The sequence below is a fragment of the Brachyistius frenatus genome, unplaced genomic scaffold, assembly GCF_029030835.1.
Source record: "Brachyistius frenatus isolate BFR_SWC_R1_liver_20210118 unplaced genomic scaffold, ASM2903083v1 Contig_9, whole genome shotgun sequence".
Lineage (NCBI taxonomy): Eukaryota > Metazoa > Chordata > Actinopteri > Embiotocidae > Brachyistius > Brachyistius frenatus.
In genome coordinates, this window is record NW_027210608.1 from 990,203 (window position 1) to 1,017,202 (window position 27,000).

Here is a 27,000-nt window from a genome sequence, read left to right on the forward strand (position 1 = left end):
CACAAATAGATAGAATATGTATGTGCATATGTATAATCTAATGTTATTCTTCATTTGCTGGTTGCCTCAGTTCTCCACTTTTCTGCTTGCTGACTGACCTGCAGGTGGTGGTAGTCGCCGTACGAGTACACCTCGTCACCGGTGTCTACGTCGAACACTGAGTGCAGACACTTGGAGGGGCTGGGATCCTGTTTAAACTGCTCCACCTGGTAGAGAGATCCACAGAGACAGAGAGGAGGATGAAAGGGAGAGGTCGAGGGTAAAGAGGGAGCAGACAAAGACAAAGCGAGAGGCATTCATTTCCTCTGCAAGGGTACAGTATACCACAACAGCAGCATTGAACAAATTCAAAAACACATAACTGGGTAATTTGTGTATTCAGTAAATAGTCAGCAAAGAACTCTTAATCTCCATCATTTCCATCATGCTCCATTGTTTGTAGTGTTTTAGTTACTGAGGCTACCTTTTCCCTTACTTTTTTACATCTCTAATTCTTAAATCTCATTAGACTTTTCAATTCAATCTACACTTTATCTGCCACTTTAATTTATTTTAGTTCTTCTGTTTCAACTGCCACTTCAACTTTATTTAGGTGATGTCACTTTAACTGACCCTTCAATTTCTTTTAGTTCTTTTACTTAAACATTTAATTTGACACTTAAAGTCCTTTTAACACTTTTGTTTCAACTAATACTTCAACTTAATTTGGTTATTTTACTTCAGTAGTATTTCAACTGCTTTCGGCACTTAGATTTAGTCTCCCATTTATATTTCTTCCAGCTTTTCTGTTTCAACTGCAACCTCTAAACTTATTTTAGTGTTTGCAACTCCACTGCCTCTTTAATTCATTTCAGCACTTCAATTACTTACTGTGCTTAGATTTCCTCTGCCGCTTACATTCCTTGCAGGATTTCTGTTTCAACTGCAATCTCCCCTTCTTCTAGTGCTTGCAACTAAACCGACTCTTCAATTTCTCTCAGCAGTTTCATTTCAACTACTTTCGATGCATACATTTTAGCTGTAAATTTGCATGTCACAACCACACAAATACAGTTTTACAGCTCCACTTACGCGGTGTCAAGTTAAGGTCATGTTCAACACTGAACACAGAACTGCAAGAACCCATAACCATTCTGGTGACACATACAGCAAATAATTTGTCATTTCTCAGATAAAATAAGATGAACAGTCAACATGTCTGCCCTATGAGCAATAACCCAAGTAGATATAATGTTTAATATAACAGTCAGCTCTGAGGCAGATAAGGGTCAGATTTAGGGCAACTAAACTGTGAAATGGTTTACAACAAACACTCTACAACATGTTAGTCGTGTTTTGTTTTCAGTGGTTTTGTGAGTGAGTGAGTGTGTGTGTGTGTGTGTGTGTGTGTGTGTGTGTGTGTGTGTGTGTGTGTGTGTGTGTGTGTGTGTGTGTGTGTGTGTGTGTGTGTGTGTGTGTGTGTGTGTGTGTGTGTGTGTGAGTGAGTGAGTGAGTGTTTGCTGCATTGACTCAAATACACACCAAATCACAGCTGGGCCGCCAGCCCTGTCGTGCAGTTATAAATAATTGGCCCTTTGTCCCATTTTTACCTCGTTTGTTTCTCTTTTCTCTGCCTCTTGCTGCTCTCTCCATCATCAAGTCCCCCCTTGCTGTCTTCATTTTTCTTTCTACAGCCCACCTTCCCCTCTTTTTCCTGGAGTTTCTATTATTTACTTTTTGTTCTCCCCCTATCTCTGTGTGTCTTTTTCGCTGAGATTTTTCTTTTTATTCCTTTGTTTAGCATGTTGACATCCACCCACCTTTTTTTCCTCTCTCTTTACCCACATAGTCAGGTCATAGTGGAGATCCTTTGTCCCACTTTTACTCAATCTGCTCCACTTCCTGCCATCCCACAGTGTCTAGTGTGTGTGTGTGTGTGTGTGTGTGTGTGTGTGTGTGTGTGTGTGTGTGTGTGTGTGTGTGTGTGTGTGTGTGTGTGTGTGTGTGTGTGTGTGTGTGTGTGTGTGTGTGCTGAGAGTAAGAGAGCTACCTCTGTCAGCTGCTAACAATAGCTGCTGCTGTTTATGTTTCTGTAAAACCTACTTCTGTGTGGAGGTCTCCCTGATTCCCGCTCCAGCTGAGCTACAGTGTCAAGTGGCTCGACTCTCGGGATATTCCCGACAGGGCCCCAGATCTTGCTCATTGTTTCGAGTGCTGCAATGCACCAACACGGGCTTCACATTAGCAAAACACTTCAACGCCTGGTGGTCTGGTCGTCCTCATGCATTCATTTCACTTCGTTAGCCACACGCAAATCTCTAGCATATGAATTACCAGGCATTTCTTTGACATTTATCATTGGAGATACATTTAATTTTCTTAAAAATCTCATGGTGAAGAGATACAAACAGCATACAGTGAGCTCAGTAAAATACAGGCAGCAGGTAGTCGAGAATAAAATAACAACACCCACTTTTATACTTAAATCTGAAATCATTTTCTATTTTTGTATCTCTTCGGGGCTGTGCGACACACTGTAAACAAAACCTTCACATATTAGTGGCTTATTCAGATTTCCAGCAGCGACTGGACATAATTAGCAGTCTGAGGGAAGTGAAAATGAAACTGAACAGTAAATGTTGCAGTCTGTAAAACTGAAAAAAGAAAAGAAAAACGGTTTGTGTGGTAAAGCTGAGGGACTCAGGTGACAATCTTCTGGAGGTTAGTCGATACAAGCGACACTTTTTACGTTATCTGATGCATAGTTAATGTAAAAGAATTAATTAGAGAAACTGTGAGTCCCGGGGTTTTGAGTCTGAGATGTAAGTGAAAGAGCAAAGTAGCCCAGACTTCCTTAGCCGGTCCCCCGCAGCACCCGAACAGCCGGTGGGGGGGGGGGGGGGGGGGGGGGGGGGGGGGGGGGGGGGGGGGGGGGGGGGGGGGGGGGGGGGGGGGGGGGGGGGGGGGGGGGGGGGGGGGGGGGGGGGGGGGGGGGGGGGAACGCAGGACGAGTCCACGGTTCACCACCGACCCCTTCACGTTTCCAACCAATTGTCCCCACTCAGCGACACACCCGCTGAGAAACCAACTCTGGTTATTGGAGATTCTATTTTGCATAACTTGAAGTTAGCGAATTCAGCGACTATTGTCAAGTGCATTCCTGAAGCCAGAGCGGGCGACAATGAGTCAAACCTGAAACTGCTGGCTAAGGCTAATCGTAAATACAGTCAGATTGTTATTAACGTCGGCAGTAATGACACCCGGTTACGCCAATCGGAGGTCACTAAAGTTAATGTTGAATCGGTGTGTAACTTTGCAGAAACAATGTCGGACTCTGTCAGCTATATCTTTCTATAAAACCAGATGAAACAAATCAGTTAGTAAAACTTGAAGCCTGTCTAAATGACCAAAACGTTCCTTCTTCTAAATTCAGACAAAACGGAAGTTATTCTACTTGGTCCTAAACACCTCAGACACTCTTTCTGTAATCACTTAGTTGGTCTCGATGACATCGTCTCCCAGTTTGTGTTTGAGGGGCAGAAACCCTCTCTAGCTTTAAGGTTAGACTCAAAGCTTTTGTTTTTGATTAAGCTTATAGTTGGGGCTGCTCAGGTGGCCCTGAACCATCCTGCAGTTCTGCTGTTAAGGCCGAGGCTGCTGGGGGACCTCGTTATGAACTGAGCTTCTTTCCTCTCACTCTTTCACTCTCTATAACCCATATCTCACCATCACACCTCATTAACTTCATGCTTTTTCTCTCCCATAGCTTTTGCTTATTGTCTGTTGCCTCTCCATTCAGTTCCCTCGCTCGCGTAGTTTCTGTTCTTTCTTTTGCAGATGTCCCGTCATGGGTTCTCTGTATAATATTGTAAAGTTCTGCTGTGAGGACTTAAATGTATTCAGTGCCATGAAATAACCTGTGTTGTGATTTGGCGCTATATAAATAAAGTTGAATTCTATTGGAGACACTGAATGTGGTCATTGCAGTAGTAGAAAAAACTGCCAACAAGAGGGTACTACTAAGTAACACAACACTGAAGAAGGGTGGGACGCAGTTAAATGGCATTATTATCTGAGGTATTTATATATTCAGAACACACGTCAGAGTAAGTGTCACCAAGGTTGTGAGTTTCTGTCTGCTTGTACGGCAACTCTCTCGACAATTATGCCCTTATACAATGAATTTGCATTCACAAATATGTTTCATTTGGATTATAATGCTGCCTGGGTTAAAATTTAATCAGCGTAGCAGCGACACATTTTTACTGAATGTTTCTACAAACTATCTGACACTGATGTTTTACTAAAGTTAGTATCTGCAAACTTTCGATTTTTCCTCCAGTGTTCCCTGGTGGGCTGAATGAGGTGAAACTCTTTACTTTTGGCTGCCTGAGAAATGGTTACATTATATTCTGTATGTATGGATAGTTAATTGTTATTATTAGCTAATTACAGCTCATTTTGGAACTTGTCACGAGAGAAATCTTTAAATCTGAAGGAACATACTGTGGTTCCTGATGAATGACACTAAAAGCAGACAATGTGGCTCAGCTGCTGGATTTTCTCTGTGGTGTTTGCCAGGCAGTGGTCCCGTGTCACATCTTCAATAAAAACGCCATGTACTCGGTAAGTGTTGGAGACGTGGGGCCGTGACGAACACTGCTCCGTGTAATTAACTGGGTAAACGCAGCTTTATAATTAAGACACAGAAAATCTCTCCCCTAAATTAGGTCGTCAAGGTCAAGGCAGAATGAAACAGAATGGCTGTCAAAGGTACACACTGTACGCATGCATGGCAAACACAACAGCCTGCTCTGTCAAAAGAGGAAAAACAAATAGTTTTAAGATGGTGTTTGTCACCATTTCTCAATCACAGCCTACACTTGCACAGCTTCCTGCATCTATGGCATGAAATTTACCCCTTTGGTGCAAAAGTCTTTGGCAATTAACAGATTGCCGCTTATTAAGCCCTCAGGACCAAAGCAAGCCGCTCATATTGTCATTTGTCATGATATGAAAGAGGAGCTGGATGTGTCCGGTGCTGCAGCTCTTTAGAGGCTTTGATGTGTAGGAATATACCTTTGATCTGTAATACACTGTGTAATTGCAGGGTGCTTTTATGCAAACATGCAATGCGAGCGCAGAAGCTAAATCAAGGCATGCTAAAAGCTCACCTTATCAGCCTGCCTCATGTAGCAGTAGAGGATCCCCCTCATGCACTTGATGGCAGAGTGCTCCAGTTCATGGGTCCGACCCATATCATCATCAATGCGTCTGTAGGGCAGGCAGAAGAGGGGGAACACATGAGGGCAAACAGTGACTACATGTGCAACTCCTTCTGTTTTTAAATGATAACTAATACATGTGGGTCTGCTGACACAGTCATTATCACTGCTGCTTATGGTGTCCTAAACAAAGTAGCTGCTGAGGTCTGACAAAACAACATGAAGGATGACATCCCAGTTTAGATGGAATAAAGCTAATCAGTGTTTGTAAAGGAAACCTCTGGTCAAGCAAAAATATGACAGGAGAGTATCTGAACCAGGAAGCTGTTGTTGGTTAACAGAAGTTAGCCAGACTAATTAGTTAACCTTTAACCCCTCTTTTTGTCTGACCACCCCTGTGTCCTGCTCCATCTGACTCCTTTTTACTCGATTTCAGCAAATAACTGTTAGTTAACTGTTTTGTTACACCATCTATAACAGCAGTTAACAAAGGTTTCAGACCGTGTACCAATCTGTACCAAACCAAATTTACAAAGTAACACTTCCCACTGCAGATACCAACTTTTTTGTATTTATTTATAACACACAGGGTGAGGTCCAGTCTTAGTCTCACATGACAAAGCACGTAATTAGTTATTTCTTCCTCTTTGTGTCTATCAGTCCCTGGAAGTTGATTTTCCAACATGTACCACTGATTTTACAGTATTAGAATCATTAAAACTGCCCAGTGAATAGAGACCTATTAGTCCATACAACACAAACAATACATTGAATAGCTTACCAATAATGGCTAATTTATGAAATAAATATCCAATGAGCAATTAAATATCATGAGGGGTTCCTGCTTGTATCATTCCAATTCTGAGCAAAAGTGCACTACGGTGAAATGACTTGTGAAGAAGCAATTAAGCTTTGACTAGTACTCATTGTGTAGTTTTTAAATACCCGTCAGAAGTCCATCAGTAATTGCAGACAGTGGGTGTCAGCATGTACTTGGCAAGGCTGGCAGATCTCAGACGCACGTGGCAAAGGTCGTGCTAATAAGGACTTTGGTTATCGACGGAGGGAATCCGAGCCACTGAGGTGAAACTTGTTTAAATTTCAGAGGTGCACGGGTACATTGATCATGCTGCCTTTTAGACGCGACCCTCCGCATCAAAACTGATTGCAGGCATCTTATTATCTGCCAACATCCCATTTTCAAAGTAACCTCAATGAGCATTCATTAACGGACTACATCTGTCCGGCGGTGTAATATACCCGAGGTGATCCAACCTTGACCAGGGGCTTCACTGACATACCTGGCTCTTCACATTTTATTACGAACAATCAGGACAATTCTGTGGGAGTTGAAGGGGCTAGACAACTACAAGAAAGTGGTCATACGGGATGCTTTCCTATGACTGGCTACCCTCTCTCATGAAAAAAAGGATTAAACAAATGAAATGAAATGAAAGAGTAAAATGGGACGAGGCAAAGCGGCAGATAAAAGTTTGCATCAAACAACTGCCAGTCTAGTCATTGAATCTCACGCACACAGCGCGCGCGCACACACACACACACACACACACACACACACACACACACACACACACACACACACACACACACACACACACACACACACACACACACACACACACACACACACACACACCAGCTGGGCGTGAAGTAAGTAATGGCACAAGCCAAGCCTGTCAGATGAGAATCATCTTAATTAAATCCCAGTGACAATTCTAATAGGAGGCAGCCATGACTGATGACTGGGATCTGCCTGTGGTCACATCACTGCAGCACACTCTATTTTTACCCCTCTCTTTCCCTCCGTTTTCCCCCTTCATCTAATTTCCTCAATCGCTCTTTTCTCTCCATCTCCTGTTTCTTCTTCTTCTTCTCTGTCTTATCTCTTCCTCCTGACTCACTTACCATGTCCTTCACTCTTTTTTGTTTCTCTTTGTATCCTCCCTTTTCAACTCTGTCTCCCTCCTCCCAATCTGCCCCCCCCTCATCTCCTCTCTGTCCTATTACAGGCTAATTTCGTGGAAGTGCTCTTTTCCCTGGAGACTAATCATTGAGGAATGCGGGCATCAAGAGCTGGGGCCACTTGATAAAGGAGTTTGTGGACCTCGGTGAAATTCTGAAGTGTTCTGCTTGAAGCAATAGCCCCAATGCTGCTAAAAAGCAAAGGCTTCAAATGACGGAGGCAGATTAAAGATCGGGGTCAGTAAGCATGAAACAGAGGAGAGTGGAAGGAAACCAAAAGTCCAAGAAGAAGGAAACAAGGGGTAGAAAGCTGTGAAACAGTGACTGCACTCCAATCCAACAGGGGATTGTCGGCCTGTTCTGCAGAGAATGCTCTGTAAACACACTATAATGGAGCTGTCCGTCCATTTTAGTGTTTCTTCTGCATCAGTTTTGCTATGATGCTGGAAAAAGGCAACAGATTCAAGCCTTATTTTCCCAAAACTACACACACAACTCATCTGGCAAATATACAAATCTTCACTGCAGTCAATTTAGAAGAAATAAAAAAAAAAAATCATCAGCAGCATCCAGATTTTGGTTTTCATACATAATCATGTAAAATTATGCCATAATCCTCTACAGCAAAGATGAACTCTGCAAAAACGGATAGGGACTCACCACTGACTAAAAGTGTTCATGACCTCCACTCCTCACTGAGAATTTAGTTTGAGGGGTTGTTTTTAGAAAAAACATAATGTTTGTCTGCTCAAACGTAAGCTGCCCTGCTAACTAGCTTCATACCATATAAAGATGGGCTAAATGACAATTCCCCTGGTGGCTCCTCCATGTTAATGGATAAGAGAAGATATAAGCCAAATATATTCTGTACATAAAAGTGGACATAGCTTCTGGGTCTGAAATGTGAAGCAAATGTGGAAGTGCCTTAAAGTGCAATACCACCGAGGGCGGCTAGTGGTTGGCTCCAAAAAGCCTTTGGCTCCACAAACTCTTGTGAAATACAAGGCCAATACATTTTGGTGTCATTCACTATAATTTTACTCCCTTTTCTACTTTTCTGGTTGTCTATCTGAAAATAATTCCATTAGTAATTAGATATTAGGCCTCAAAAGCAGTATGTTTGGGGGTGTGCCTAATTTGATTGACAGGCCCGGGTTGCAGTCAGGCTTTGTGGGTGACCTTGTCCTCGAGTTACCCATCAGATCCTTTTCCTCCCCAGCTCCTCTAAATATGGTCATGTCTGGCTTCAAAAAAACAAGATGGCGAAGGCTAAAATGCTGAGGTCAGGATTTCAAAATAGCATTTCAGAAGCCACTGGGTTATGTCACTATTGGTTGCTGCTTGGAGCCAAATTTTACAAATCGAAATACACCTCAAATACATTTATCCAAAAAAGGACTTCTGTCACATTTCTTGTCATATTGATGTGTGTACGTTGTCAGGATTGACAGACACCAAAAGTATAGAAAATATTTAGATCCCTTCATTTTTTGCACACTGTAATTGATGAGATTGTCATTTTTTTCCCCCATCAATTACTAATCCATAATGACAAAGGTAAAACAGTTTTTGCTGGGATGCAAGGGCATTTCTGAAAAATCCTCATAAATGTGTAGGAGGTACTGTATGTATCAAATTGTCATGAAGCTAAACGTGGCAGGGAAAAGTGTCTATTTACTAAATTATCACAGACAGAGTTCCTTCTGACACTTCACATACATTGAAGGTAAACATGATTCAGTTTTACTTCCATGAAATAAATATTTCACGTGTCAATGTTTGTTGTGCATGTGTGTACATGTTGAATACCGACCGATACGCAAGAGCCAGAGACCAGGCGCCAGCAGCACAGTACAGGGAGTCCCGGACTTTGGCCTCCTTACAGGTGGAACATGTCTTCACTGGGAAGAGGCCAGTGGTGGGACTCTGATAGTTCAGGATGGTCGTCTTGACTAGACAGAGAGAGACAGAAAAAGAGACAGCGGAAGTGGTGACTCAGCAGTTCTTGCAAAAAAAAAAAAAAGACAATGTAGTTATATTCTGCTCACTCAAGCAGTGGTTGAAACACCAGTGAAGAAAGCACCTGTAACACATCAGTGCAGGTTAATGCACATGTTCTGAGGACAGAGAATACCAAACAAGTTCATAAGAGATTCAACTCATAATTCATCATCAGTTATCACTTCGTCTATAGATAAGATTTTATGTATTTATTACATCATTCACTGCAGAAATGCTGTTAGATGGACAGACAGACAGACAGATCAGCTGAAATAATTAGCTTTAGATTGTAAGTATGGTTGAACACATTCAGTATATAGCAACATGTGATAAAGTCCAGTTATCACTTTTTCAACACTCGCGAATACCAAGTGGGAAACTCAGGTCTCCTTTGATTGAGTTAAGTCAGCCTAGCACCTCACACATACACTAAATTACCTTGGTTTATCTGTTTTAACTTCCACAGAGATTTAATGCACTTTTCACAGTAACACTCCCATCACATCAACATCCATCTTTGGCGGATGCTAAACTAATCCAGTTTTTAGATGTCGTAGAGCCATTTAATTCTGTTTTGCTGTGTCAGCGGGACACAGAGGCAGAGCCAGAGTGAGAGAGAAGTCATTCAGTAATGGACGACCAGCTGTACTTTCTCTGTTTATGGTGTGGAAATATAATATTTCTTAAAGCTCCTATAGTGGGGTTACATCTCTCCTCTTCCTGACCAGTTAACTTTCTCAAGTGGTGCAGCTGCCTCATCCATTTCTCTGACGTCCTCATAAGCATACCCTGACATAAATCCAATCAAATAAAATGAAATTATGTTGAATTCCATTTAGAAAAAAGGTTGGATAAATACATTTGTCAGCCATTTTGTCTTCTTTGATCACAGCATGCAAAGGCTAATATAATAAACTCTCTTGGAGCAGAGCTCTGTGAGTTTGTGTCAACAGATGGCTGCCTGGCAACAGGGAAGAGAAACATTCATTCATCGGGGAATATGACTTGAACTCATCATGTCATTGTTTTGCTCCGGGACATGTGGATTGTCCTCCACAAGGTGACAAGAGTCATTTTATGTTCATGTCAGTGTTTTGCGAGGCATTGACATTGTGCAGCGCTGAACTGGTCTGTGTGATGTGTGCATACCTTACCGCTCGGCAAGAAGTCACAGGCATCATTCCCATTTGGGTATAAACTATTTTGTCCAGTTCAGCATCAGGTCAGATCAGGTATTTATAAATCAATTTAACCAACCTCACAAGCCATATATACATGAGGCAGTTAGACAATACTGTCAGACCTGCAGTGTTTTCTTCCACTTCTGTACCAACATCAGAGCGGAAATGAAGAAATCACCTCAGAAAACTTCCTCATGTGTTGCATATCTGTGCATCAAACTAAACTTCAGTCCAACATCGTTGAAAGTTGAGCTAAGGAACAAATACACATGCCAATGTCAATATGAAATAAAATGAACAATTTACATTGCATGTACAAGTCACTGTTAAGGTTTTAAGGCATATATTTTGTACATGCATGGTCCTCAGAGAATTAAACTTATTTACTGAGTACATGCACTGCAGCAGAGGTGCCCAAATTATGTTCTATAAAGAGATAAAAATCAAACTGGATGAAAGGCAAAACTCAAAATATTTACATGATGGGAAATTGAATTTCATTCAAGTGTAATGTATTTTACACTAAATTTACATTCTAAATCAAAGATACCATTTTAGAATAATAAAAACACTACTCTCTAACCTGATTAATAGTAATTATATCATTTTGTAATGCCAAGTGTCATGTTTGGAGGAAACCAGGCACCGCTCATCACTTGGCCAATACCATCCCTACAGTGAAGCATGGTGGTGGCAGCATCATGCTGTGGGGATGTTTTTCAGCAGCAGGAACTGGGAGACTAGTCAGGATGGAGGGAAAGATGAATGCAGCAATGTACAGAGACATCCTTGATGAAAACCTGCTCCAGAGTGCTCTGGACCTCAGACTGGGGCGAAGGTTCATCTTCCAACAGGACAACGACCCGAAGCACACAGCCAAGATAACAAAGGAGTGGCTTCGGGACAACTCTGCCTGGGCCTCTCAAAGACATTCACAGAGTCCAGACTTGAACCCAATTGAACATCTCTGGAGAGATCTGAAAATGGCTGAGCACCGACGCTCCCCATCCAACCTTAAGCTTAAGAGGTCCTGCAAAGAAGAATGGGAGAAACTGCCCAAGAATAGGTGCCAAGCTTGTAGCATCATACTCAAAAAGACTTGAGGCTGTAATTTCTGCCAAAGGTGCTTCAACAAAGTATTGAGCAAAGGCTGTGAATACTTATGTAGGCGTTATATTTATGTTCTTTATTTGTAATAGATTTGCACAAATTTTAAACAAACTATTTTCACTGTCATTATGGGATATTGCGTGGAGAATTTTGAGGGAAAAAAATGAATTTAATCCATTTTGGAATAAGGCTGTAACATAACAAAATGTGTAAAAAGTGAAGCGCTGTGAATGCTTTCCGGATGTACTGTATACAGGCAGCACTAATATGTCTGATTTTAACAGACAGTCAGCTGTTTAATGGTGAAAACTGACTTATTTAAATGTCTAAAAACTACTTTGTGTTGGTCTTTGACAGGCTTTGGATGGACTGATTTTAAATACAACACATCAGCCAATGTAATTAATTATCCTATTATCCACCCACTCCACTGTTACATCCCGTCTGAAGTCTTTGTTATGTACATAAGTACTTGTAAAAAAAACCCGATTCAAATCCCATTTAGGTTATACGTGAACGAGATATCAGCGCTCTCCACTCCAATTAGATTCCTCTAATCCTCTACCCCGATTAAAGAAACCAGGATACTCGTTTACTCATATGACACTTAAGACGTCAGCTTAATGCAAATAGCTGGTTATAACCCAGTTCCTTAACAAACTCAACTCTGGTGATTCCCTGATTTGTCCTTTAATGCTGCCTTGAGATTAAAATTTCTGGTTTGGAGTGAAATTAAAAGACACTCATGTCCCCCTCTCTGTATGAATTTTAATAACTTTAGTCACCCCCCGATTTTTCATCCAGTGTCATCATCAGATGAAAGGTCTGACTTCTCTGCTTCTTTGAATTGTGACAAAACACTGCAGAGCTATCGACACCGAACAGCTCTGTCATTGTGAGCGTGCATTTAGCATTGAAAGTGCTACTGTACAGCCTGGCAGCCAGTAGCAATCCTGTAGACTTTACGTCTTGTTCATAATTCATCTGTTTTTGCAGCTTTTATTTATTTATTTAAATGATGTATCGTCCTAACAAACTGCAACAACAAGAATGAGATGTCTAACACCTGATTCATAATTTTTAATTGAACTTGTTTCAAATAGAGACAGTCTGGTACTAATTTGACATTGAGGACAAAAACTAGATGTAAGCCACATTAGTTTTACCAGCAACTAAAGGGTTAACTCACACATGCAATACCGACGTTTACCAGAGGGGCGCTCTCGTGCACGTCGGGAGATCAAAGCTGTCTCCCTGGAGACGACCCTTCATGTCTCCCGGGAGACGACCCTTTATGTCTCCAACAGCAGGTCATGATCTACACCATGAAGAATCTCATTTGGTTGATTTCTGCTCACTGTTTTTGAGGATCTTTATTTATTTGATCTATTTGATTTATTTGGCTATCTAAGCGCTGAGGGTTTGTGCGTCGGGAGCTGTTGAACCGAGCGGGAACGATGACGTCATGTTCTTGTTTTTAGCGCCAGAAGTAAACGGCCAGATTGAGAACAGCTGTTGAGTGTGTTGCTTAGTAACGGTGGACGTTTAAATAATGTCTGTTAGGTATAAGTGACAGATGTCACTGAGACATGAGGACGTGTGTGTGAAATATGTTAATATTGACCATAGTGAATATTATATATATATATGTGTGTAATACTATTTTACTGGTCATTTACTGTTACACCAACAATAGAGTTTATAAATTATAGTACTGACGTCGTATTAAATTCTGCTGCATGCAGATTGTTTTTGTTTGTATGGATCTGTGATGGAGACAGCGATCCCCAGAAACCTCCACAGAGCTGGAGCTGAGTGACCCTGTGACCCCTGATCATCTTCTCCGTGGGTGAAGCTGCATTTGGTCTTCTTGGATTCTCCGTCCGAACCGACGAGCAAAAGATTGAGATCAGAGTTAGTCTGAGAGCCTCCAGACATAAACTACCGGGTAGTAGACTGAAAGACAAGAGACTGAAACTGACTGACTGTGGGAGAAATACCGGTATTGGGTTATTACTTGAATTTGTTATTTTTCTTTGATGCTGTTCCCTTGATTTTCTGTGTTAATAACTATAATAAATTGCAGTTCAGTTCCTTGTTTTAAACTGCAAACATTTGCCGTGTTTCATTCACTCCCAGAGCGACCTAAAGACAGTCCTAAACTTAACACAGGAAATCTACTGTGTTACATAGACTACATAGTCATCACAAGTTGCAGTATGAAGTTATTGCATTGTCCTGCTGTAACAGTTATATATAACTGAGACCTCTGAGAGAATGTGTTCAGCTGAATTTAGCTCCGCTGTCGAGACATCTGTTGACCTTCATATCACCAGATCAATGCTGACTGGGACGTTGTCGCAACAGAAAAATATGTTTGGATCCCCACGATGAAGTGCCAGCATCGGCTACGATGGAGGGAAAGTAGCACCTTCTATTAATTAGTTTGGTGACTGGGAAGCTCCACAGTAGGTAAAGACCACAGTCCTTTCTTTAGAAATAAGAGTTTTCCAGCTGTGACTGTGAAAGTTTAACTGCACTTAATGGATGAGTGAAGATAAACTCACACTGTTTAAGTTCACCAAAGTTCGTGCTCAGCATTAGTTACAGAGGACAGAACAACGGTTCAAAGCTCTTAATACAGAAACAGATCGCCGCCCTCCCATAATATGTGCTGAAATATTACATACTCAAACACGAGGCCTTCGGGAGAGTCATTTATCTGTTTCACACACACACATGCGCAAACGCGCAGACACACACCTCCTGCAGAGGTCCCCTCACTGATGAGTAATCTGTCTAGAGGGATCACTTCATTTTTCATCAGAACATTATGCCAGAGCAAATGAAGGGGACATCCATTCTGCACTGTCACTTCTTGCAGAGCAAAAAGAGGAGAGTGATAGCGATGGAGACAGAAGGAGAAAGGGATGAGGGAAAGAGATCAAGAAGATAAGTGTGTGTGTGTGTGTGTGTGTGTGTGTGTGTGTGTGTGTGTGTGTGTGTGTGTGTGTGTGTGTGTGTGTGTGTGTGTGTGTGTGTGTGTGTGTGTGTGTGTGTGTGTGTGTGTGTGTGTGTGAATAAAGACAGTGGATGTAAAGGGTGAGAGCCAACAGGACGGGAATGTCGCCCCATCTGTGTGTGTGTGTTTGTGTATGTTTTGGTCAATTGGAGGCGACAGTCACATTGGCAGGGAGATAAAGAGGTTGATGGGGTGAATTAGTATTAATAAACCTCTCAGAAAGTCCACCTCCAAGTGTCTAACGAAGTGTATCCTCACACATGAAGACACACATTTGTATATCCAGTCAGTCTTTGGACAGTATATACCCCTTATATTATTATAGTAACTGTATGTGTTGCCTGTGTTAGACATATTAAGAGGAAACACACGCTTAAATATAAACACACGCGCGCACACACACAGCAAACAACTCCTCATTCATCTTTATTGCTTTCGTAAGTTAACCAACAATAAAAGAGTGCCTTTGGGTATCGGCTAATTTTGACTGCGGCTACATAAGTGGTAAAATGTGAAAGGCTGGAAGATGTATTGTTCATCACCACCACCAGAAAACCACAGCATCACATGCTAGTTTGTCTCAAAGTGCGTCTTCCCTTGTAAACCACAAATACACAAAGAAACTGGTCAGTCGATTAATTATCTGCTCTAACAAGAACAGGCTGTTTTGTGCCGTGTCTTTCAGGTGCATTAATATCAATGACTCTCTCTTCTGATTGGCTGACTGTTTTCTGAGTGGTTTGTGGCCAGGCCAAACACCAGTTTTCTTTGGCCTTGTAATTTGCTCGCTCTGCAACGGAGTGACTGCTCGGTGTTATCTTCAATATGAAAGGTTGGACAGTGGAACATGTTGAAGGCAAACAAATGACATCAGCGTGAGTTTGTGACATCACAAAGTTATCGATGTTCAAACGGCACAGCTGCTGAATACAGGCTTTGTGCATTTATCTGTGGAATGACTGTTTTGACACTTTCACAGTATTTTTATAACACATACAACTGTTATATGATAATAAAAAAAAGATATGAAAATCTGCATACATATATATGTTTTATATATATTAAATATAATATATATATATATATATATATATATATATGGGACATTTAAAATAAACGTAAACGTAAAATAAATGTATTAAATCTGCAGCAGTTATTTGGAGTTAAAACTCTTAAATCCTCCTTTTCTCACTGACTGTGACTGAAGGATTTAAAAAAGAAAAAATCAGTCTTTATAATCTGTTATGTCAAAAAGTTACATCAGCTGTGCTTCACAAAATAATAACAACGGTGCAGACAGATTCACATCCCTTTGTGTGAAATAAAAGAAAGCAGCTCCACTGGGGGAAAAAAAAATAATAAATAAATGTCATACGATAATAATAATAATAGGAATAATATTTTAAAAGAATTCGAGGGCTTCAGGTGCCCTGTTATCGCTCAATTTGGCACTGGAAAGGTTTGAAGGTTTCATCTGAGAAACACTGCGGTGGAAGTCTTCATCAGATGCTGAACGTCGCTCTGTCTCAGGCCCCAAGTTTGCCTGGATGCAAATCAACTGTTGTTTGGAGTTTTCTGCCTCGCCATCCATCAAGCTAATGTCCCACTAAATCAGCAGCTAATGTCTCAGATGCACACAGCCTGCTCTTTTACAATGGGCCATTTCACTGCAGCGACAGGGTGGAGAAAATGAGAGGAGATGATGAGGAAGAAAAAAAAACCCCACAGAGATAGATTGAAAACCAAGAAAAAAAAAATAGAGAGACGGAAGATCGAGTCAGATGGTATCTGTACACAGCAGATGCTACAGGGAAGTATGGAAATACACAAAATGTAATAGTCATCATTCATGCCAGTCTTAACAATAACTTCTCTACTCGTGCTTACGCTGTGATAATGTTTCCAGCAATATAACATCTGCGACAGCAGGGAAGCAAATGCACCGGCCACAGAACCAGCCTGCCTCTAAATGCGACTGTTAACTAAACTTTAAAGTGCAAAATGGGAATATACTAACAGCACTTGTTTTCTTCCTAAAAGTAAGGTGAGAGAAGATCAAAGTGAATCTCAAAGCAGCAGGACGTTTACATCAGGAGGTTTAGATGGGAGCAATGAGCGAACAGCTCGCCTGGCTCTGTCCGACCGTTCTTCAACCAAGAAATATTTACAGCATGTAGCTCAAACACTGTGCAGATTAGAGATCCAATATGGTCATTTGTGAATCTTGCAGCTGCAGTTTTCCATTAAGAGAGAACCAGCTTAGCCAGCTGTTTGCTTCCTTTCAGTCTTTGTGCTAGGCTAAGCTAGCCACGGTGATATCAAGCTGTGTGTGCATACGACGTGTACAAATAAGAGTTGTGCTTTGATTGTAAATCGCTTTCCTGTTTATATTTTCTGGAGAAAAATGCATCACACCATCAACGGAATAAATGAAATGTTTTAGTGCAAAGAGATTCCTAATCACGGCGCCCCTGAGGGGTCACGGCGAGATCTTTTGTGTTGGCCACTCTCCCGTTACCTCTCAATATGTTTGGCAAACACGTTTCCTTTAACTGGCAGTGTGTTACAGCTGAACTGGACCAGCACGCCAACGGTTCATATGGACCAAAGCAGCTAAATGGAAAATGACATATGTCGAAGAAGAAATGAGACGATAAGTATCGGAAGGTCAGAGAATGGAAAGGTTAATGCAAAACAAATTACAAGGGAATGCGTAAATATTGCGAGGTGACACAATAGTAATCCTCAGGCTCCCTAATACTAACTAGGATGCTTAGCATCCTGTAACATTTTCAAGGAGGTTTTAATCACAAACATTTACTGATTTTAGACTATTTTTTTTTGGTTGAAGACTATAAGCTATTAGATAAAAAAGCTAAATACAAATCATTACAATCCCAGTCCATTGCCAAAACCGTGTCAAATTATCCTGTTTTACTAATTATCTAAATGCATACTTTAACAGCACATGTACTGTTTATTTGATATAAATATCTTATTAATGTAGCTCTATTACTTTGATTTATTTTCCACATAGCGACTGCCATTTGCACTGCATGTTGGCAGACGCGACCGAAAATATAGCAACCAAGTCATGTTGCATCACGAGAACCAAGCATCAGTAAAAGGCATTATAGGAAGCATTTTAAAGCACTCCTGAACACAGCGGGGTAAATTAATAGTGAATTAAGCCTTCATGCATTTCTAAGAATAAATGCTTTTTACGACAGTATCAAAACCTTTGCCGTTTTCCATGATGATAGTTTGCATTTTGCTGTGTATTTCTGAATTAATTCATGACTGTTAAAATCCAATCCAATAGTTCATTCTCATTATTAGTTAGGGACTGTATACAGACGTGCTACTGTATCTAAACAAAATCTCACATAATGCCAGCCTTGATGACAGATGTGTGTTTTTTAAGAAATAACGTCCCTGAACTATGACAGACTTGGACTGACCTGAATCGGCTAAAAAAGAAAAAGAGGCAGATAAGGAAGTGTCAGAAGCTGAAAATAACAAAACAAAAAACAATATATAAAAATATAATCAAAAACTAAAATCAAAGTGAAGAATAAGCTTGTGTTTTTTTTTCAGAATGCCCATTAAGAGTATAAAAACAAGTATGGATGGCAGAGCGATAGTACGGTCTGCCTCCAGTATTAACAGCATGCAGGCTGAGTCAGTAGAGTGTGGCTACATTGACACATAAATAAGAAACCACAGGGCGGTTAGAGACCAAAAGAGGAGGGGAGAAAAAGAGATGATGGAGTGATGAACTATGGGAGATGAATGTAAACCTTCCCCTGGCATTCTTCTCTTGATAATGGAAAACAAGCCCGCATTCACAACAGCGGCGTATGCTTAATACCGCTGCCTTCGCCTGAGCTGGGGGCGGCTGTGCAACAAAACAACAAAGAAAGAGGAAGGAGGGGAAATGTAACTGGTTTGATTTGTCATTGTCACCCCAACCTCACCCCTCTCCACTACTCTTCCTCCACCAAACTGAAAGAAAGCAGGTATATTGGCAGGCGGGTCTGGGTGCCGGCGATAACAATGTTGGCTTTGTTCCTCGCCAGAATTGGACAAGCGCTTCCAGCCGCCACCCAACACAACAATTAAACAAGCTCAATGTTCAACGCTGCGTTTTTCGACATACTGCAATCTGGCGGAGGCTTTTCTCTGTAAATCTATGGGGTTACAACGGAGCTGATGCTGGAGGCAACGCTGCGCTCTCCGATAGCAGCAAATCAGTTCCAACCGAGAGCTACACCTGTTGCATGCCAAGCTCTGTTTATTGTCTTCTGTCATTTTCTGAACACGCATACGCATGCAGCGACCTAATGGAAACCCACCGACCATACACCGACGGCACACAAAGCCACACACACACACATACAAGCTGCCCTGTCTTCATCTGGGCTGACCAATGGGCTGTGTCATACCTGTCAGAAGTGGGTTCATGTGAGAAAACGGTGCATCATGCCCTGAACACACGCTTTTACACAGGATGCATTAACAATCCCTCAATCCACACTTGGTTTAAAGGGCGGCAACCTTTTTTTCCCTCTGTTTGAGACACACAAATATATTTCAGCTTACTTCTGGGAAAAGCTGTAGTTTATACAGTCTTATAACTGAATCCATCGCCTGAGCCAAATCCTAAACCCAAATCTGTCTTGTAGTCTCTGTCGAGGTTATGTTTTTCATAACATTTTTAATATGGGATAGTGTGACTTCAATATCACATCCGTCAGTCAGCATTAAATGATTTTGTGCAATAAAAGGATGAGTATATGTTCCATCATGCTATGTTACAATGTATTTGGAAAGTAAAATACAGGCAAACAGATACATGTCTGATCTGCGGTGCCTTCATACTGAGTGCTTTTAGCATCAAGCTCCTGCCAACATATGATTCACTTCTGTAGGCTTTGCAGCTCTGAGCTTCTCTGGGAGTGACTTCACTTCATTTGGATTCAGTTAACAACTTGTTTAGAGTTGTCAGCCCAGTAACTGTTTAATATCCAGCGATCAGTTGCCACCAGTCCAGTCAGTGCAAGATGGAGCAAGAAAAAGACAGCAGAGGGAACTAAAGAAGCCGAGGCTGGGTGGGTGTCAATAATGCGCAGGACTTGGAGGAGCTGCAGCAAATGAATGAGTGTGTTAGACCTTTCAATCACATATCACGATCTATGAAAACTGCCTCTCAGTTTGGCACCATACTGTGATGCGTGCGTCTATAAGATGAGGCTGAGCTCTTCTTTAATTTAGCTGTGTCAGGTCGCTGATGCACTCAAAATGAAGCTGCTGCTACAAGTCAAGCTATTCAATATCTAACATTAAAGACTGACTTAACACCAGGCCGAAAAGCAGCGTTTTACTGCTTTTTTTTATGACTAGCTTTGACCAAAGGGGCAACCCACCCATTGGTTTGTGAACTATCGTTTTAAAGCCTCCAATCTGGCATTTTGCCCGTTGTCATTTTACGTTTTTGGAGCCAGAAGTGATCATATTCAGACGAGCTGGGGAGGAACAAGTAGTGGATCTGAATGACAACTCGAGCACACGACGCACACTTACACCAAAAACCTGGCTGCACCTGAGGGATGTCAAACAAATCAGACAAACCCACAAACATAGCTTTGTTTGAGGCCCAATATCTCATCTATTATGGAACTATTTTCAGAGGGACCACGAGAGCACTGATCTGAAGGACTGCATTCAGCTAATGACACCACAGTGACTTTCTTGACTTGGTACTTCAGAGAGAAGTTAACACTTCTACCAAATGGAAGTCTTTTGCAGCGAGGGTTTTTGGGAGGCCAACCCCTCGTGGCCAGCAGTGGTATTGTACTCTAACATCTACTTCAAGCCTTACATCCATTTTCATATGAAGTCTATGCTCTGACCACACTCCGCATCACTGATAGGTGTGGTTGGGTGAGAACTGTGCTTCGTTGAACCTGTAACCACACACAAAGTGATGTCCTGTTACATCGCTTCATGATCGAATCAAAAAAGCATCTCTGCTGGTTTTCTCCAAAGTTTTATGTATTCCTTTTGAGGGGTAATCAAAAAGTTAACAAACTGCTCTTGTTGTGCATGAACAGTGTGCAGAACCGTGACGTGTACAGAGCACAGAACAACTATAACCTTTGTAAGCAAGTATTCCCAATTACTGTGCTTGAACAACATGAGCACCTGACTTACACACATTTTTGTGATCATGGCTCTGCCTGTGATTTCTCAGTGGACCTGCAACTTGAGCAGAGAGCGCACATCAAATTTTGGGTCACATTTTTGGGTGCGTTGTCTTGTTGGAGAACCAAAGTGCCATTGCACCGCAGTTCAGTATGTTTGCGCCCAATGTTTTCCCTCAGATGCCTCCAACCGTCACAGTAGAAGTCGATGTTGACAGTCTGAGTCTGGGGGACAAATTCATGGTGCACAACACTGTGAAGGCCAAAGACAAACCACCTGGTTGTGCTCCTCAGCTGATGTGCCTTCTTTGGTCTTGGACAGTGACATTCTGCCCTCTTAAACATGACCGTCACTAAAACACCTCACCCGGCCTCGTGGCTTCACTGTTGTAGACTTTCTGAAGCATTTCAAGGGTCTGTGTTGCCGATTTCAAGACACAGAATTCGACATGCGCCCTTTGCTGACACTGCAAATCTGCATGTACCAGTGGTTACAAAAACGCATGTAACGCAGGTGCTGATTTTGATAAAGTGACGTAACTTGCGATACTTAATTACGAAGGTTACAGCTTTCCTCTGCTCCGTGCACGTCACGGTGCTGCCCTCCGTTCACGTGCAACAGGAGCAGTCTCTGAACTTTTCCATCCACCTTCGTACACATGTAATGGTTTCTTCTGACACGAGTAGAGGTGATCCTCCTTCTTAGGCAAAGCTGCCACTACAAATGCTGCAGGAAATGCTGCAGCCTAGTTTAAAGTCACTTTATGCCAAATTCCAGCAGAAAAACATGTTAATGTAGGTCATCTTTGAATAGCTCTTAGTTCAAGATCAGTGCTGGATGATCTGTAGTCCCCTAAATGTCATCGGTAGAGAAGCACTTCTCGTATTTCTACAACTAGATAACAGCGGGGAAATCAGAACAAACATGCATGGGCACACGTCATTGGTCTTGAACCGAAACACAAACAGCATAAAAGTGTGAATGCCCTAAATGCTCCAACATTCCTTCTAAGAGAGCGTCAAGATTTATCTGTTGTGTTGCACAGTAAGTTTTGGATATTTCAACAAGAGCAACAGAAAAAAGCCCAGCTTATGTTCACAGTGGCAACACCAGCGCTGATCCTCGGGGACAGCATCCTGAGCTGTATTACCAGACTCTAATAGCCACACACAGCCAGAGGCAGCACATGATCCTGCCTTGTGCACACTAAACCCGACTCTATCTGCTTCGATGAAGTGGTGAGTTCTGCCTTTTCTCTCTGTGGCTCTCTGCCTTTATATCGATTGATTTCACTGTAAAATGAAAAGGAGGGTGAATCCAGTCTGTCATTATGAGGGAAAACAAACATAAAAGAAACACTTGACTGTAGTTCCACATTTGGCTTCGATAAACATAATATACTTGGGTGGACAAATAATTCAGTAATGTGACCTGAGTTATTTTGTGTCACGTGTCCCGTCTCTGATCGAGGCTCCAAACGGTTTGATTTCTGGTGGACACAGACGCCATCACAGCAAACACCCTGTTGCCGTGTTCAAATTGGCTCGTATTTACGAGAAGAGTCCATATAAACGGCCCCCTCATGTGGTATTCACAACGTAAACATTTTCAATAAGCCTCGAGTTCACAACTTGTGACGTGTTTGTGACGTTTACGGAAATGGCAGGGGCCGTGGGAGTTCATTTTTTGATAAGCTAATTGACCACAAGGATACAGTGCACACGACTTCCCATGTTGTAACCACGAGCTCACGAGTTGCATTTGAACGCAGCATGACTTGTCAAACACGTGTAACAAATAGCATTCATTTACAGCTGCATTCACTTTAGTTGTTTCAGTGCCAGGGCTTTGCTATGGTGCATAGTGGCTTGTTATCATTTGCAGCGCACCTACATGGAAAGGAAGGAACATTATGCTATTAGTTTCCTGCATTTTATAATATACCAAATCTTTCATTTAACCCGCAGATCTCCATTTCTGAACATTTCGGAATTGGCTGTTTAACCTTCTGCCAGCCTGACGGCCGCGTCGCCGGAGCATTTGTGACAGCAATAGTTCACGCCAAATGCAAACTTCTTCAAATTGAACCTTCACGTCTACAGCAGTACTTACATCCAAAGGGAGGACATGAGTGAGTCCTGAACTCAAGGACGTTAAGGTGTGTGGCAGTGTGTTGAGGTTCCTGTGTGTGAGCTGGGAGGCACCGCCGGCTGCCACAGTGCTACTCTCCCAGCTGCAGGTAATTCAGTAATCAGTACTAATGTGTATTTATCTCTCCTGCAGTGAGGCTGGAGCCTCCTTAACTGATCACACACCCTCCAATTATCACCTGGACTGGGCTGCACCGCCTATCCATCAGCGTTTGTGTCCTTCCTAAGTCCTTAGTAACCACTAGTAAGTTTCAGAGAACTGATCTGAGATCAGCTTTGGTAAATGAAGGCATTACTTTATTGTATTCCTTCATTCACAGAAACATTTGCATGTATAAGTGAGACATTATGGTATCTTTTCTACTAATATATGTTTACTCATTAGTTGCTCATGTGTATTTATTAGTTATTAGAAGATGAAACATATAATACAAAATATAATCAACTAATACGTTCTGATATATTATGCAATGTCAATCTACCCATCAGTAGTTAAAGCGATTGAAATTGGGTTCACCTTTACAACATTAGAGGTGCTTACACATTAAAGCGTCACAAATCATAATGCACTAATATATTATGAGCTCACGGGCCAATTCATTAGGTACGTCCATTCAACTGCTCGTTAAAGCAAATATCTGACCAGCCAATCATGTGGCAGATAGTAAGCATGTAGACATGGTCAAGAGGATCTGCTGAAGTTCAAACCAAGCATCAGAATGGGGAAGAAAGGTGACTTAAAATACTTCTTCTATGGTTCTTGGTGCCAGACGGGTTGGTTTGATTTCACAAACTGCTGATCTGCTGTGATTTCCACCCACAACCATCATTAGAGTTCACAGAGAAAAAAAACTATTGTTTAGTTGATGGTAGAGGACAGAGAAGAATGGCTGGTTTGACCTGATAAAAAGGCAACAGTCACTCAAACCCAACTAAGGTATGCAGAAGAGAGAGTGTGGGGATGTTTTCTTGACAAACTTTGGGCCCTTTAGTACAAACTGAGTATCACTTGAACGCACACAGCCTACCTGAGCATTGTTGCCGAAAATGTCCATCCCTTTATAACCAAAGTGTAACCATTTCCTAATGCCTAATGCCTAATGCAGCAAGGGAACTCAAGTGGCCTCCACAGTCAGCAGATCTCAATCTAACAAAGCACCTTTGTGAAGTCCTGCAACGAGTGATTTATTCGATGCCACAAATAATTAAGGCAGTTCTGAAGGCAAAAGGGGGTCTAACCAAGCATTTGCAAAGTGTACCTGATGAAGTGGCTGCTGAGTGTATAATAATGGCTATTCTGCATAATGAGTACTATTTTCATGCCAATAGTTCCTCTCTGATTTCACAACACCATATGTTTAGTGGAGGTCACTTGTAACAGAGTTTTTCCACATTGTGGTACTGCTGTTTTTTACCCAGGTGCACGCTGGGTCCATGTTTTTGCATCTGTAACACTTAGGAACTCCCACAGCTTCCTTTTATCTTCCCAGCCAGGGAACAATCCTATATGTCTGCAAGATGTAATCACTGTACCCAAGGCTGCAATTTGACAATATTGGCAATGATAAAACAACTGCAGACTTTACTGCCGCATACATTAGCTCAACAGTGCTGCCCTGCTTTTAGTGGGCCACGTGTTTTAGGAGTGAAAAAAAAGACACATATTCCTGGAACACAAGTTTTACCCTCCAACTTGACAGTAAAAGACCACACATACCACACCTGCTTGTGATTCAGCTATACATATATTTTAACGTAAGAAAGCAATATTAAACAAGTATCTATACCCTGCAATTAAAAGGATCACAGGATGGAGATCAGGACCCATTGTAGCATTTGAATGAATAGTTATCAGCAAGAAACACAACTATCAAAAACATCCCACTAACTCTGTTCACCCAGTGCATGCAGGGAGTGGGTGACCAACCATGCGACACCATACATAAAAGCAGCAGTCAGTTTGAGTTCATTAAGCAACAGCGAGTAGCAGTGAACGATTTGAGCAGATGGTCGTTTTGCATCTGTTTCTGTGACACCTAACAACACCTCGAAGGTGCGGCTTTTGGTGAGAATGTTTTTGATGCTGAGGTTAAATACTGGAAGACGGTATGCAAAACATTGTAGAAAACACTACTCAGTAGTATAACATATCCACACTGCTCCACTAAATCAAATGCAGGCCTGAAATGTGCACTGTGGGAAGCAAACGGTCCCCCAAATTAAATTCTCAAATAAAACATATACCCGAGTACCGAAGTGACAAAGACAGTGGTGGATGTGGTGGAGTCAAAGCCTCAGAAACTTGCAAGTATCATGCAGGGATATTAGCAACTTAATATTTCATATCAATATGGATAAAACGAGAATAAGTCACAACAGGTGATAGTTTTCATGACGTTGATGACATGGCACTGACGAGAACCGGGGTCTTCAATCTGTAGCTCCCAAACTACCAGTAGTCCAATGCAGAGACTTACTTGGGTTGCCCAGGTACACTTGGTGATCAATTTCAGCATTTTTTTATGTATTCATTTTTTAAACTGTGCGAGAGAACAACGCTATCAACGTGATCAATTAATAAGAGGACAATCTCCTCTCGCTTCGTGTCAGTGCAATGGAGGTTGAGCTCCCCCGAGTGAGACACACAGAGATCCGAGGACAGAAACTACAACCTGCAACGGGCCTGTGTGTGTGTGTTGAGTATTAATTTGTTATTGTTCACATAGAATAAGCTTATTCAGCTGGTTTGGGTGGAGCTCAGCTATGTGAATAAATGTTACTAAACATTAGTATCTCTCGAACACTTTCATTTTCAACAAAGTAGCTCTAAGAAGAGAAAAGGCTGGAGACCCCTGAACTAGAAGTTGAGTAAAGTTGAATAAAGTTAAATTAATTAAAAAAAATTTAAAAAATAACATGGAAGTGATATAATTGTTACAAAATATCAAAGACCAGACTTCTCAGGGCCACTTAGAGCACCAAAATGTGCCGAAACTGCCCTGACTGCCATTCATTTCATGACATTGCATTTGTCAATATAAAATATATATTTACTTACCAGCATTGTAGTAATGGTCCAGCTTCTCCCAAAGTGGTTCATCCTCCCGCTGGAGATTGGACAACTTGAGAGGTTCATAGATGGAGCCTGAGGAAGGACATGTCCATTACACACAAACAGTTTCAAACCCTGACCCACCAAATGTTTCCCAAAACTGATGCAACGCTAGTCAATGGACCTTTAAAAAAAAATCCTGAATATTAATCTCAGTCACAGTCTTGTCGTCTTCATTATTAATATGCCTTCATGAGTAAACTGGACTGAGATTAAATCATTTTTTCCAATATGTAGAAAAAGGTGTTCAGTGAACAACAGACAGCAGAGAAAACAACTGACACATGCCATCAGTAAGTGGTAGTTTTTCACTGCAGCACATTGCGTGACAAAGGGCGCAGCACGCACAATAACATCCAGGCCCACGGCTAAAATTTCAAATTGTAATGTGACTCGCGAGCAGACATTTCCCTCTGAGCTGAGAGCGCAGGAGTTTGAGGGGAACCCCCCCATCCTGCTCGATTTCTGCTATTTTCACTCTTTTCACTTTGCTGAGATTTGCATTTTAATGGCTTCGACCTTGGGTCAATACCACAGGTACTGAAGAAATTCATATTCTTACTAAAATTAGCATAATTTCCATCAGCTTAAATGTTGCAGGGGACAAAGCCAATCCATCTCTTTTTAAAGATAACACTTTAAAAGAGCATAGAGGAAGTCTAATATTCCAATTTTCATTTCTAACATGAGATCAGACAAATGTGAGCTGTCAGGTTTTAAACAATCCCATGACTAACTTCAGTGAAGCACACCACTAACGTCGTCGTGACAGATATCACTTCATTAATACCGCAAGTTTATTTTGTGCCACTTCTGGCTCTTTGATGTGTAGCGTGGAAGAATGATATGATTCTACTGACAGTTCAGCCTACAGGAACAGTAAGAACGTACAGTGCATTATGGGTAATGGTCTATTTTGCACTTACTATGGTTTCCTCAAAATCAGGAAATGAAGTAGCAATAATGAGGTGATTTGTGATTTTCAGTTCACAACATGTTTTCCTGTGATTGTGAAATAATTATATTTAGATGT

The 27,000-nt window shown here is 41.6% G+C and overlaps 1 protein-coding gene across 3 annotated transcripts in view; it reads right to left on the minus strand.

Annotated features, from left to right (window-relative positions):
- phkb (phosphorylase kinase, beta) overlaps window positions 1–27,000 on the minus strand; it is a 118,678-nt gene that overhangs the window by 90,508 nt on the left and 1,170 nt on the right. For all 3 annotated transcript variants that reach the window (XM_069690278.1, XM_069690279.1, XM_069690280.1), the window contains 4 exons: window positions 25,914–26,000; window positions 9,001–9,139; window positions 5,154–5,253; window positions 99–206 (listed from right to left, as the gene is read on the minus strand). In XM_069690278.1, coding sequence (XP_069546379.1) covers window positions 99–206; window positions 5,154–5,253; window positions 9,001–9,139; window positions 25,914–26,000 — 434 coding nt within the window. The remainder of the gene's footprint in view (window positions 1–98; window positions 207–5,153; window positions 5,254–9,000; window positions 9,140–25,913; window positions 26,001–27,000) is intronic.